The following is a 13,736-nucleotide window of genomic DNA, read 5'->3' as shown; positions in this document are numbered from 1 at the left end:
TGAGGCACGAAGCAGGGGAGAGCCTGGAGAAGCCAGGCCAGAGGAGGGACAGCATGGTCTGGGAGAACAGGGGAAGAACGAGGGATCCTGGCCGGACGAAGAGAGAACTGTGGAATCCCAGGGGTAACTCACGGACAAACCCCGCTGCTGATTCTGAGCCTGCTTCCTGCCCATATGCTGGGGCCCCAGCCTGTCTGATCCCGGTTGGAGGGTCCATAGGCTGTCCCATCCAGGCTCTCGGCATGCATTGCACACTAACAAAGGACCACTCCCAGCCCCGGGGTGAGTGCCATGAACCCCATTTCCTGATGGGGAAACTGAGGCACGGAGGGGTTAACTGGCCTTGCCAAGGTCACAGAGGTAGGGAGAGTCTGGGTCTGCTTCCGCCCAGCCCTGTGCCCTGCCACCAAGGCTGGCTTTCCTCAGGGCCTGCGGGTGTGCGTGAGTCACACACTGACGCGAGTGCTGTGCTCTAGATGGTGAATGAGATGTGCACCAGCCTACAGAAGCACGTTGACATCCTGAGTGCCTGTCTGGGCCGAGAGGTGGAAGCCAGTGTCTTCTGTGCAGAAGAAGCAATTCGGGAAGCAAACCTGTCCATCAGTGTGAGTCTCCAAGCTGTGTGTTCTGTCCTCCCGCTTCCCAGGCCCAGCCCAGCTGCTCCTTAGCTGCAGGCTGCAGCCAGGCCCAGCCGCGTTATTGTCAGCGCAGTCAAATCCTTCCACTACAAACCCCAAAGTGGCTCCTTGGCTCTGGTGCCATAGACAAAGGACCATTGGGACGTTAGCTCTGGGGCGGAGGCTGAGTCATTCTTCCAGCTGTGCCATGACCTGGACCATGGCCACCCTCAAAACAGAGAATTTCTCAAGTCTTTGGCCGCAGCCCAGAACCAGCAAGTGATTACCCTAGCCAAGTTCTCCGCAGGGGGCCAAAAGATTAACTCTGATTTAAAAAGCCAGTAAGATTGCGATCAGTAACATGAGCCTGGCTCACAGCTGGTTCAAATAGGATGGCTGCTGGAGAGCAAAACTTTCCTTTGCTTTTAAAGGGAATGGTTAGGGTTAGGGTTAAAGGGAGTGGTTAGAGTTAAAGGGAAGGGGAAGGGTTAGGGTTAAAGGGAAGGATTTATTGGGTTTTTCCCAGGGGGTGCAGGGCTAGAAATGTGACTGGATCAGGGAGGGGGGTGGCACAAATCGAGCATGAATGATGATTGGGGGCAATCAGGTAAGCTGCTGGTAAATGAGCCCACTGAGATGAAAGTGCTCGCTACCCGTAACCAGGAGGAGGAGAATTTTCTTTGCCAGATCTTAGCCTGGGCATGGAGAGTGGGGAGCAAATCAAGTTAATTGGATTCATGTATTAATGGGGGAGAGGAGCTTCATGGCTCTTGAGCCCCTGAAGGCCCCTGCCAATCTCAGTACCCACTCTGTTGGGTCTGCTACGGGGCTGCTTTGTGTGGGCTGGAAGCGGAGGAGAGTTTGGGGACAGGGGAAGGACAGATGGGGCGGGGAGGAGCAGAATCCTGGCATTGCACCCCTCCTACCATCCATGCACTGCTCATTATAGACTCTCTGTGACACGGGGGGGCGGAGCGGAGGGAGCAAGCCTCCATATCTCTTTGGCGCAGCCCCATGCTTACGGGGAGTGGCAGATCCTGAGGAGCCTACAGGGGGTCATTTGGAGGCTGGCATTCTTCCCAGGCTCGCTGGGTGGCTGGTGGCCCAGGGGGAGGGGCAGCCAGAGAGAGGCTTGTGGGTGGTCCTGGGGTGCACTGGCCTCCTGACTCTCTCACGAGGGGCCCCACCAGCCTCCCTTTATTGTCAAGGACAGACTGGAGGCCCCAGCAAGCTTCTGAAGGCTCATCAGGTGCCGGGTGCCCTATGCAGGGAGTGCCTGTTTCCGTGCGCCCCCGGGATCTGCAGGGACGGGGCTCCCCTCCCACGAAGAGGCTGCCTGTTTCCGTGCGCCCCCGGGATCTGCAGGGACGGGGCTCCCCTCCCACGAAGAGGCTGCCTGTTTCCGTGCGCCCCTGGGATCTGCAGGGACGGGGCTCCCCTCCCACGAAGAGGCTGCCTGTTTCCGTGCGCCCCTGGGATCTGCAGGGACGGGGCTCCCCTCCCACGAAGAGGCTGCCTGTTTCCGTGCGCCCCTGGGATCTGCAGGGACGGGGCTCCCCTCCCACGAAGAGGCTGCCTGTTTCCGTGCGCCCCCGGGATCTGCAGGGACGGGGCTCCCCTCCCACGAAGAGGCTGCCTGTTTCCGTGCGCCCCCGGGATCTGCAGGGACGGGGCTCCCCTCCCACGAAGAGGCTGCCTGTTTCCGTGCGCCCCCGGGATCTGCAGGGACGGGGCTCCCCTCCCACGAAGAGGCTGCCTGTTTCCGTGCGCCCCCGGGATCTGCAGGGACGGGGCTCCCCTCCCACGAAGAGGCTGCCTGTTTCCGTGCGCCCCTGGGATCTGCAGAGATGGGGATCTTCTCATCTGCACCTCAGGAGAGCCACAGAAAGGGCCAGGGGATGCCCGGTATGTGCTGCTCCCCACGGTCCATCTGCCTGCCTCCCTTCCTGCAGACCTTGTCACATCCCTAGGGAGGGACCTCCTCTCCTGGGCTGGTCCTGAGGAGAGTGACACCACCAGGGGCTTTGCCCCTGCACCCCTTGGGCAGGCAGCTGTGCCCCACAACCCCCCCCCCATGTTGAAACTACCGAAAAAATGAAGGAAATTCTCAAACTTTGAAGGCTGATTTCAGCAATGGGTGGCAAAAATCCTTCTAAGAATCTTGCCACTAGTAAAACAAACCCCTTTGCTCGGACAGGAAACCATCAGCATAACAAACACCACTCAGGACACTCCCATGGCCAGGGCCTTGCCTCTGCCCCCTGCGAGAGGAGTTTGTCAGGGTGGCTGCTCTGGGCCCCTGGCTCCGCAGTGGGGAGCTACCCACCCTGGTTTCCTGGGCTGGAGCAGTGTCCGCACTCTCCTTCAGCTGCACACCGTAATGCAGGAGAGAGGGATCCTAGCTGACATGCTGGTGTGTGTGAACTTTGCTGAGACGGCGCCGTCTGTAGCTTCCCACCTGAGGGGAACTGACGGGGATTGTTCCTAAGAGAGAAACCCTCCACTCCGGCTCAGAGTGAGCACAGGGGTCCGTGCAACTCCTGGGGAAGAGCCCCAGAGGTGTCTTTTGGACCTTGTTCCTTGGAGCCAGTCTCGCTCCTGGATAGGCCCATGCAGCAGCAGCTCCAATTCCTGCCTGCTTTACAGTCAGCCCCTTGTACCGTCTGAGAAACAATTATTGGGAGCTGTAGAAAAAACTCTCGCAGTTCCCGCAGCGAGTCTGACCATCCATTGCTACAGCAGACACCGGAAGGGGGCCCCGCAGGGAATGGTCCCTGTGTTGGTTCCAGTGGCGGTGATAGTTTTTTCTCTCTGCCTCTCCTGGCACTAAGCCCCCTCTGCTGAGGGCTGGTACTACCCAGGCAGGTTCTCAAACCCCAAGGGATTAATGGCTGTACTCAGTGCCTAGATGTCTCTGCAGTGGGATAATCACAAGAGGATTCTTGTTGGCTTCCGGGGGCAGGCGGCGATGAAGGGCTCCAGTGAGATTTAATCCAAGATGATGCGGTCAACGCTGTGAAGAAGCCAGAAGGGATAAGGAGGGGATCAGCATCCAGGGAGCAATGTGGCCTGCCCTCACACTATCTGTTAGGGGAAGAGGAATAGGCAGCAGCCAGGAAATAAAGAGCGATCAGCAAAGAGCCAAGAGGGAGTCAGGGATTAAAGAGAGAGCTCAAGACGCAAGAGAGGCCGGGAGCGTCTGGAGCGGCAGGTTCAGCTCCCAGCTCAGGGTGGCAAGTGGAGATTGCAGGGCAGGCTGTGAAGCTTGGGTAGCGCTCCATGCTTCAGGGAGCCTCGCTACCTGCAGCCATGAGCAGAGCCATGGGAAGCCCAGGGCTGCCACAGCAGAGGCTGGGGGTCAGGAGTGACAGGTGTTGGCAGAGCCGTGGGAAGCCCAGGACTGGGACAGCAGGGCAGGATTGAGGGCATACTCAGAGCCGTGGGGGAGGGGGAGACCCTGGCTAAGGCTTGCTTTATGTGAAGTGGCAAATACTATTGCAGTGAAGGGCTAAGGGTTCAGAGGGTTCTGCTAAATCCCTGATGGGGAAAGCTTCCTGGGGAGAGTGGGGGCTGTCTGTGTCCATTCACCTCTGGGATTTCTCTTCCCACCGCAGCTTTTGCCGCTCCTGTACGAGACCGGGAACACCCCGTACCAGAATTGCCAACTACAGCACAAGCTGGAATGTCTGACTGAAGCAGCCTTGCAGGCCTGCAGCCGGGAGATCCAGGTAGGTGGCTGGACTGCAGGGGGTGCCGTGGTTCTTGCCGATCAGCCACAAGGTGGTGCATTGGGTGATGCCACCTGCCTTGGCGTGATCAGATGCAACAGGCTGAGCAATGCTTGTAAAGCGGGAGGACGGCAGCGCGACTGGTTCCTGGTGCCTCTGCTAGGCTGGAGGAGCGCCTGTCGGGAGGGACAATCTCCCTCACTTCACCCCCTTCTCGCACCTTTTGGCCATGCAGAGGGGTGCTGAGCACTCGTCTTTTGCCTCCACGTCACTGCTCGCTTCCCTTCTCCGGGGTGCCCTGAATTAGCCGTGCAGTGAAGGGGGTGAGGCCAGGTGTGAGGGCAGCTGAGTCCATCGGTCGGCCCCTGACTAGGTGCTCAGTGGTGCAGCTGGCAGGCAGAGCTGTGAACACATAGGGGAGTGAGGCTGGGAGCCTGAGGCGGGAACACTTGCCAGTGCTGGGGGTGATGATGCATTTACTTGGTGCCGTCGCCCACGTCCCCTCAGGGTGAAGGGGTTTAGCTCCAGGCTTTTCCTTTATTTTTCTAGCTCCCCCCAGACTTTGTGCTGTATCTGTTCTTCCTGTGCCTCCCACCTGCTGTGCGATTGATTCCATTTCGCCAGCTCCCTGGGTCTACGGTGCTGTGAACTCCTGGGCATGAATCTGAAATAATCCGACCGCCCTCCGTAGAGGCTTGTGGATTTACCTGGGCTTTTCACTGGCATAACGGAGAGAAGAGCCTGGCCCAGGAGGCGTGCAAGGGCAATTCTGGAGCTAGCCAGAACAGGGCAGGCTCTCAGCCAGCGCTCCCTTCTGCAAGGCTGTCCTGCTGTAGAGGCCGCTGCCTGCCCGCTCCTGCCCTAGGGCTCAGCTCTGGCTAAAAGCACTGAGAGGTGCTATGTAGCAGGGGCTTACCCAGCTGGGGATCAGGCCTGTCTGCTGCCTCTGTTTCTCCTGCTTAAGATCCCCAAGAACCTCACCTAGGCTCATGTGTCCAATAACATCTCCCTGGGGGCTAGTGTATTAACACAGTTCAAAATGAAACACACAAACTCACCCCCGTTGGCTGCAGCTCTCCACAGGCCCTCAGCCAGGGAGCCTAGAGAGTCTCTGATCAAACTCCCCAGCAGGCCTGGCTGTGAGTCGCATGCTCCCATCACATGACCCCTGGACTCGCACCCTGCATATGGGAGGTGGGCTACAGCTTGTACAGGTGAGGCTGAGCTCCAGCCTGTGTTGTGACGCCCTATACATTTTACAGAGCCTTTGGCATTGAGGGAAGTGTTGGTTCCGGCTCAAACGGACCTGCTGCTATGCAATCAAATCCACTTTTGCAGCTGTAGGTGCGGAAGAGCTGACAGAGGGCACATCTGGGGGGGATTTCTTCCTGCAGCAGAAGTGCAAAGTGTGCAAAAATGTGTTGTTCAGGGGTTAAAGCCAGGCCTGCAGTACCCATCTGAGGGCACCCTTAGCTTTCCCCCAACACCCAGGAAAGGAATGAAATGACTCATTCTTTTAAATTCTGAGATCTTGGGCATGGGGGTTTTGGGGGGGCATGAGGAAGTTGCCTGTTGCAAGGGAACAGCCATGAGCTGCAGATACATTTCCTGCACCACGACCTGTTTTATTTAAAAAACCCGCCCCTCTTCGGTGGGCAGGGGATCCACCCATGCTTTGGTCAGCTTGGGGCCATGTGGCAACTTGTTAGCCCAAGGGCCACCTTTGGCTCCCTTGGAATGGAGATTTCCTCCTCCTCTTTAGGGGTCATTGTGCTTGGGCCCTTTTTGATTGGCTCCTTTATGGCACAGGAAGATGGATTTCTTTCTCTTTAAAGGAGGGTTTTTTGAGCTGTGATGTCATAAACCACCTAGTTCTCCAGACCTCCAGAGAGTCCTCCAGGATAAACAGGAGGACAAGACCTGAATTTCAAACAAACAAAAACCCTTCCATTCTGCCCTCAGCCGTCAGAAAGAAGGCACAAGCTCTGTTGGTTTCCTTTGCAGGTCACCTGTAATACAGCAGTATGGAGGGTAGAGGGTACGGGTCCAGCATGCATTGTTCTGTCTTGGACTTGCTGGGAGGCCATTCAAATCAAGATGGAGCATTGCATGATGGGGCATGTGGTCTCCATATTAAAAATGAGGAGAGCCCGCAATTCAGAACTCAGCGGCTCCTCTGGCTGCTCTTGACACGTTTGCTGTAGAGGGCTATTCCTTCGTGGAGTAACGTTTGCGTGCGGTGGGTTAAGCACATAGCAGGTGCATAGGCCATTGACCAAGCTGTGTTCGAGAGTGACCCTCCTTCAGTGCCGCTCCTCTGCTTTGATTTATGGCCCAGGCTATTATGCAGGCCGTGCTGGATACCACCCAGAATCTGTGTCCTACAATTCTGCGGAAGAGTGGCCTTCGGGACCGGCTGGTCCACACGATCTGTGAGCGAATCATCCTTCAGGACCACCTCAGCCTGAGCGCTGTCCTGGACCAGCTGGTCACTGATGTGTTCAGCAAGCTAACGTGAGTGAGAGAGTCTCTGGCTTTTGTCACGCATTTGAAATATCACCCACAAAACCAGCCAGGTTAGCCAGGCGCAGCGGCTGCTCCGCCATTGCTTGGGAGCAGCTATGGAACGTAGCTGAGATAAATTATTTCAGCTGGCGCCTGGCCTTGCTTCGCTTCTATCCTAGATAGCCGCACCAGAGGAACAAGCTGATACGAGGCATTTCTGGCGTGCTGTGCATTCATGCAGCACTTTACAGAGGTAGATCCGGCCAGTCCCTTGCAGCGTGGGCTTACAACGCCGCGTTGGCACAGCTCTGCTGCCGAAGTGCTTTAATGAAGACGCTCTGTGCCGACCGGCTCAAGGGGGCAGATTTCTCACAGCCCTGAGTGACGTCGTTAGGCCAGAGTAATTCGTAGTGTAGACCTGCCCTAAATAAGGCCAGCCAAGGGTGTGGGGACTGCTGAAGAGGCAGAGGGAGAGGGCAGGGAAGAGCAGGGAGGGTGTTGGTGCATGCCCTGAAGAGGGAAAGGGAGGCAGAAGGCCAGTCTCTACGCTCGCGTGCCTGTGTAAACCCAGAGTAGCGCCCTTGTCCTAACTGGGCGCAGGATCTGTCCCCAAAAGGATCGTTGAGCGAGGAGCCTGGGAAGCGCGTGGGGCCAGAGCGGAGCTGTAGAGCGGGCAGGTGATGAGGTGGAGCGAGGAGATGGGTGGGAAAGCCATGGAGTTTAATAGTGATTCCCTGGGTGTGCTGCCACCTCTGCTTTTCTCCGGCTGCCTGTGGCCTGGCAGCCGCCCCGAGCCCAGGGAGCCTCCTCCGCCAGAATAACAGCAGGGCGGGCAGGGGCAGCTCCTGCTGCTGCTGAGCTGTAACTAGCCAGGGCTGCTCCCCGGGGCCAGCCTGGCAGCTCGCAGCACAGCGAGCGGGCCGCCAGCCAAGCTGTGGCTCTAGGACCTTCCTTTCTGTGGGATTCCCGTCCGGCCCTGTGCTGTCGAGAGCCCTGCCCATTCTGACTCGGCTCTGCACCAGGTGTCACCCAGCGCTGTCCTGTCTCGCCTCCCCAGGGCAAACCAGGGACACTGGGAGCAGTGACCCGGCTGGCGGGGCAAGTTGGCACTCGCGTGGGTAACGTTTCATCACAGTTTTACGTCAGCCTGGCCAAACAGTAGTAGCCCGTGCCTCCGATCTGCTTGCCCGCCTTCCCCCAGGAAGAGAGGGGAGCTGGTGTTTTATTCGTCTGGCAGAAGCGCAGGCTCGCTCCGCAGTGTAGTGAGCAAGTCCAGCGTAGCAGGGACCTCCATGCAGCTCCCTGCCTGGGCCAGCATTTGTTGGCCTCCACTGGGATTTGCAGCTGAAGTCACAGCTGGCTGCCGAGGTAGCATGTTGTATTGGGCAGGCTGCTCCCTGGCACCAGTCTCTCCCCTCTCCGCATGTCAGGGTGTGGGCATCACAGAGGCTCTGCACCGTGCATGTGGGGCAGTCTGTGACATAGGACTAGTCCCTTCTTCGCACCCCCCACCCCAGCCTCCTGGCTTCGGGACTAGCCTGGTCAGCACCCATCAGAGCAGAGTTCTCAGGCAGGGGCTGCTGCTTCACGGATGAGGTAGCAGGGAAACAGGGTGCGTGAATTCTGTCTGGGAGTCAGACTCCATCAGGCCCTGTGTGGTTGATAACTCACTTCCACCGTAACCTTGAGGATGGGGGAGAGGGTCGTCTGTTTGCAGGACTAAATCGCTTGGCAGCAGTTCTCGGCTACAGTGATTGGCTCCCCAGCGCCTATAGGGAGGCTGGGCTGCCCTCTCTAGTTTGCTGTCTCTGAGCGAATGTATTTCATGTCCCCTGTGCAAATTAAAATGCCAGCCCATTCCCCTCTAGCAGATGTCCCCGGGCATCCTTCTTACAAGATAGCTGGGCCAGGCCCGGGCCAGGCCCAGGCCTGGGCTTCGCACTCACGCCAGCCTTTGATCTCCCTTTAAGGAACTAGGGGCTTGCTCCTGAAAGGAGCAAAGCATCTACCCCTCAGCACCCTGCAGGGTCGCATCTCAGATCCAAACAGAGAATAACAGCATCCCTCATGGGGCAGATGTAGCTTCCCAATTCAAGGGGTGCATTATACCACATCTAGCCCTGCTTCCCCCCTCCCCAGTGTCTGTAGGGGGAAACTGCCCTGGCTGGGATGATTTAGTTGGGGTTGGTCCTGCTTTGAGCAGGGGGTTGGACTAGCTGACTCCCGAGGTCCCTTCCAGCCCTGATATTCTGTGATGGCAGCCCAGAGTGGGCAAAGCAAGTGGACGGGGCATCCCTGCCCAAGTGGCGGTGGCACAGGCTCCTTGTCCCTCCCCTTGCACCACAGCTCCCTGCCAGATGGACCAGAGCAGCCTGGCTTGCACTTCCCCGCCCTGCCCAAATCCTTACCCCTCCCTGCTGGCTCAAGGCTTCCTGCCAGGCCCCCAGTGCAGATTCTGGATCTGGGCTCCCAGCCACTTGTGATGCATGTGTGGGAGTTTCCAGGTGAGTGCTAACCAATCGAATAATCCTTGGCGCTCACAATCCTCTCTCCTTGGCAATCCATACCTGTGTTTCAAAAACTGCTGGAGCTGAGCAGCATCATTGTCCCCATTTTATAGAAGGGGAAACAGAGGCAGGGAGGTGCAGTCACATGGTGAGCGTGTGGCAGAGTTGGGCCTAGAACCTGGGACTCATAGGTCCCAGTCCTCTGCTCAATGCCCTAGACCAGACCAGGCCAGAGTCAAGGTGTCTAGGCCTCAGTTACGATGTCAGATTGAGACAAGATTGACGCTGGGCCCGCAGTTCACATTCCCTCCTTGGTTTATTTGCACGGAGGGTCTTGTGGGAGCTGCTTCCTGGGAACCCATCCCTTCACTTTCCTGCTGTACAGAAGGCTAAGCTGTTCCTCTGCCACAGGGCCCAGGCTGTGGGAGGTGACTCTGATTTCCCCCCTTTTTGCCTGTGCCCCATTGCCTAGGAACCAAGTGCAGGTGATGTGAGGGCGGCAGCTTTGGCACGAGCAGATTGTGTTCAGGCAGCCTGCGCTGGGTCTGCCCACTCCCTGCGGCTCGGCGGAGCGGTGCCTGGTACCACTTTCCCTTTGGCGGGGCTGGGGGTCTGTGCTCGGGCCGTATCCTGGTCTTGTGGGTGCCTGTTGCACAGACCACATGCCCTTGGGCTGCCTGGCGAATCTGCAAGCTGCTGGAATGGCCTGTTAGCTCTGCTGCTCCTGGCTCACTATCAAAGGTATTTGGGTCTGGAGAGCAGCTGTCCCCCCCGCAGCCCAGCTCAGCCCAGCTTGAGCTTGCATATGGGGCAGTACAAGGTCTAGGGCCCTCAGTCCCCTGGCCACCCAAGCGAGGGCAGGATGCGGCGGGGCTCTGGCCTTGTCCTTCCCCCCTCAGATTAGCCCACAGTGCAGGGCTCCCCTTTGGATGGGGTCATAAACCTTCCTCCTCCGGTGCCCCAGGGGCTCCCTCAGGGTGATGCACCGCCCCCAGCATGGCTGGGGAGCTCTGACCCCTCCTGTGGGGCTGCCCAGGCAAGGGACTCTGGGCCCCTTGGAGTAATTAGTGCATGCAGAAGAGGCCGGTCTCGCCATCCCCATGATGGGGAGGCTGAGAGGTGCGGGGAGTCTACGGCGGGGCTGGGGACTGATCCTAGGGGCCATGTTCAGCCTGTCAGGGCATTTCCTCTCCGCTTTCCTGGCTTCCTGTCCCGTGCCCTCGCCCCAGCGCCAGCCTTGCCCTCCACACTGCCTGGCAGGCTCGCTCCCAGCACCAGCTGCAGTGGCTAGAGGCTAGCTTGGCTTGTACTTCGATGTGAGCTCTGCGGGGCAGGGGCTGTATGTGCAGCACCTGGTACCGTGGGGCCCGGCTCACGATTCCGGCTCCTTAGCATGAGTGCGATGCAGGTGGGGGCCTGGTTAGCCCTGCTTCCTGGCCTGTTCTCTTGCATCTTCCCTGGCTGCAGCACTGGCTTACTGGGATGGGAACTGGCTTCTGTGGCCTTCCCTCTCCCCTCCACTGCTCCCTTGGGATGGGGGGCTCAGCCCCCCCCCCCCCCCCCCGCCGCGCACTAACCGCCCTGTCTCTTCTCGCAGTGAAATCAGGCTGTCTGTCATTGCGGCTGTGGCCGACGGGCTGATCCACGAGGTGCTGGAGGACCTGACAAGTGCTCAGTGCAGGCTGGTGAGTAGCCATGTTTGTTCTCTCCTTCCTCCGGGGCTCTGCCAGGCAGAGAGGTGCCAGCTTGAGCACACAGCCTCTCCCTTCTGCTCCTAGTGCCGGCAGCCACATGGATGGCCCACTTCCTGGTGCGGCCCAGGGGTCTCAGGGTGCCCGCTGTACTGGTGGGGCTAGACTGGGCTTTGCCCGGCACGGGGCAGCTGACTGCAAAGACTCTCCCCTGCTGCAGTCTTAGGCAGCTGCCAGGGCTAGCACCCGCAGCTGAGCCAGCCTTCAAAGAGGGCAAGACTGGAGCTGTGGCTCTTGCCTCCTCTCCAGGGTCTGCACAGGGTGAGGCAGCTGCGCCCTTCCAAGGGCCCCGGAGGCACCGGGCCTGCCTCCGACCTGAGTCACTGCTCCACCACACTCCTCACCAAGGGCTCTGACTTAAAGCCACAATTAATCCCTGGCGTGCCAAGGCCATTGACCTCGGGCATTGCCCAGTCTAGTGACGGGGAGCAGCTGTTGTGCAGCCCCTGTTCAGAACTTCCTCTCGCTGCTTTTCTCCTAGGCCAGCTTCTCCCCCAGGTATTCCCCCTCCCCAGCAGAGCAGCTGGGCTTGTTGCCCTCCCCTTGCTATGGCACCATCCTGGGATTGACTCTTTGGTGCTATTTGTCTCCTGCCCCTTTCAGTGCGAGGGCCAGGAGCCACCCTGTGGCTGAGAGCGGTAAGGAATTGCCAGGGGAAAACCAACACCAGCTGGATTTTTGTGCCAGGTCTCTGTGTCTGAAGTGGGCTCTGCTGGCACCACACCTGGGCTGTGTGGGGGAAGTTTTGGCAGGCCAGAAGCCTGCTAGCAATAGAAACATGGATGGCACGTTACTGGAGCTCATAAGGAGCAGGGCATTATTATACATAAATTATTCCCCTGATGAAGCACGACAGGGCACATTCAAGGGCTACTTAATGGTTTTAGGCAGAAGATCTCGCCAAGCAACCTCCAGATCTTCATGTGCTACAGGCAGACAATATTGAGGAAGACGATTTTCAGCTAAAGAAGAGCAGGAATCTGCTGGATGTTGCTGAGAAAAGCTTTGCAGCTGAGGAGGTATGGCTTGGGTTCCTTCTCTCCCCTTCATGCTAATGTCCAGGCTGACACAGTGGGTTAAAGATATTAAATCAAGATCCAATAGAAGGAGATGTTAAACCTTTCCCTGAGCTCTGAGCAATATTAATTGTGCTCAAGGGGTGCTGATCTGTCCAGACAAAGACAATTAAAATAATTGCCGGTACAATCGTTCATAGATTTGGGTGGTTCTCTGGGAGTGTTTGGATTTCTATAGCCTTCCTGATTTAGTTGGGGTTGGTCCTGCTCTGAGCAGGGGGTTGGACTAGATGACCTCCTGAGGTCCCTTCCAACCCTGAGATTCTATGATTTGGAGCCCATTTTAAAATGCAAATGTATCAGGCCCAAAGCCTGTAATGCAGCTGCCAGATTTTGTTTTGTAATCTTGGCTTTTGCCATCTCAGCCCCTCCAAGGCCCGGTTATTCAAGAAAGGCGAATGGAATTGCTCTCCACTTGCAATTAGCCCTGTGTACGTTTTGCAGAGCACTGCATGCTGAAAAGCAACATCTCCCCCTCTCTCTGCAGTATAAGATGGCTCTGAGGAGGAAGAACAAGCACTTCAGGAGCATCCGGCCCATGCCTGCCATGAGAAGTAAGGCTGATGCAGAGATGTTCTCTGCTTACAACTGTGAGTCAGTGGCTACTCTGACATCTGCAGGGTTGGTCATTTTTTGGTGTCTATTGTGGCATCACAGACGATATCCAGGTGTCTATCATCACTCCCTGGTAGTGCAGGTGTCAGATGACTTAAATTCTGGGATGGGGGTGGAGGGAGGGGCTACAGAACCTATGAGGACAGGAGACAGACTCTCTTCAAAGAGGGATGCAGGTCAGATGGTCAAAATACAGGGACGCTGAGCAGAGAGGCCTGGAGAGTGCCCGCTGTGCTAAGTAGGAGTCCCAGGGGGCAGTGAACTTTGCCCAGCGAAACTCTGCCAGGGTATGCACATGGGAATGAGACAAGGTCCCAGCCCCTGGCCAGCCGAGCAGTCCTAAGGTGGTGGTGACAGTCCTCCCACCCAGTGTGGCTAGTATTCGGCTCTCCGTCTCCTCGGTGGGGTTCGTGGTGGTGCGTTTCAGTTATGGACTCTAGACACTGGCCTAAGACTGCAGGTTTGTTTCCCGCGGGCAGCCAAATAGATATGGGGTGGGCCTGACTTTTGATGTAGTCTTGTTGGCGCAGACGTTGCCTGGCCCTTGAACTGGACACAGGCTGCCTCTCCATTGAAGAGCTTTATGGTGACTTACTGCATCTGGAGCGAATCCTTCTCCAATAGAAGTCAATTGTAAAACTCTCATTGACTCCAGTAGGAGCAGTGCTAAGCCCTCTGCCCTGGCCATCTTGGGGCTTTGGCATTACCGGTTTCACTGATCGCCTCACACCAGGTGTTGCTTTTGAGTCACGTTGCTGTAAGTCAGCCAGGCGATGTCAGAATTACCCACAAGGCTGCTGGCACCGTGTGGATGCAGATCTGGGAAGGGATCTCGCTTGAAATTTGCCTTTCCACCAGCTTGCACAGCTCTCCTGGTTCCAGAGAGCCAAACTCCAGAGCTTCTGCGGGACAGAGTGAACCTGGTATCTCTCTTTTA

The 13,736-nt window shown here is 57.5% G+C and overlaps 1 protein-coding gene across 1 annotated transcript in view; it reads left to right on the top strand.

Moving 5' to 3' along the window:
* The window catches only part of CARMIL2 (capping protein regulator and myosin 1 linker 2), a 139,302-nt gene that overhangs the window by 82,725 nt on the left and 42,841 nt on the right, over window positions 1–13,736 (top strand). The window contains exons 25-30 of the mRNA XM_077830718.1: window positions 477–605; window positions 4,232–4,345; window positions 6,684–6,859; window positions 10,955–11,042; window positions 11,996–12,127; window positions 12,672–12,738. Coding sequence (XP_077686844.1) covers window positions 477–605; window positions 4,232–4,345; window positions 6,684–6,859; window positions 10,955–11,042; window positions 11,996–12,127; window positions 12,672–12,738 — 706 coding nt within the window. The remainder of the gene's footprint in view (window positions 1–476; window positions 606–4,231; window positions 4,346–6,683; window positions 6,860–10,954; window positions 11,043–11,995; window positions 12,128–12,671; window positions 12,739–13,736) is intronic.

This window comes from Eretmochelys imbricata, chromosome 12, assembly GCF_965152235.1.
Source record: "Eretmochelys imbricata isolate rEreImb1 chromosome 12, rEreImb1.hap1, whole genome shotgun sequence".
NCBI classification, from domain to species: Eukaryota; Metazoa; Chordata; order Testudines; family Cheloniidae; genus Eretmochelys; species Eretmochelys imbricata.
This window is presented reverse-complemented; position numbering and strand designations above follow the sequence as displayed.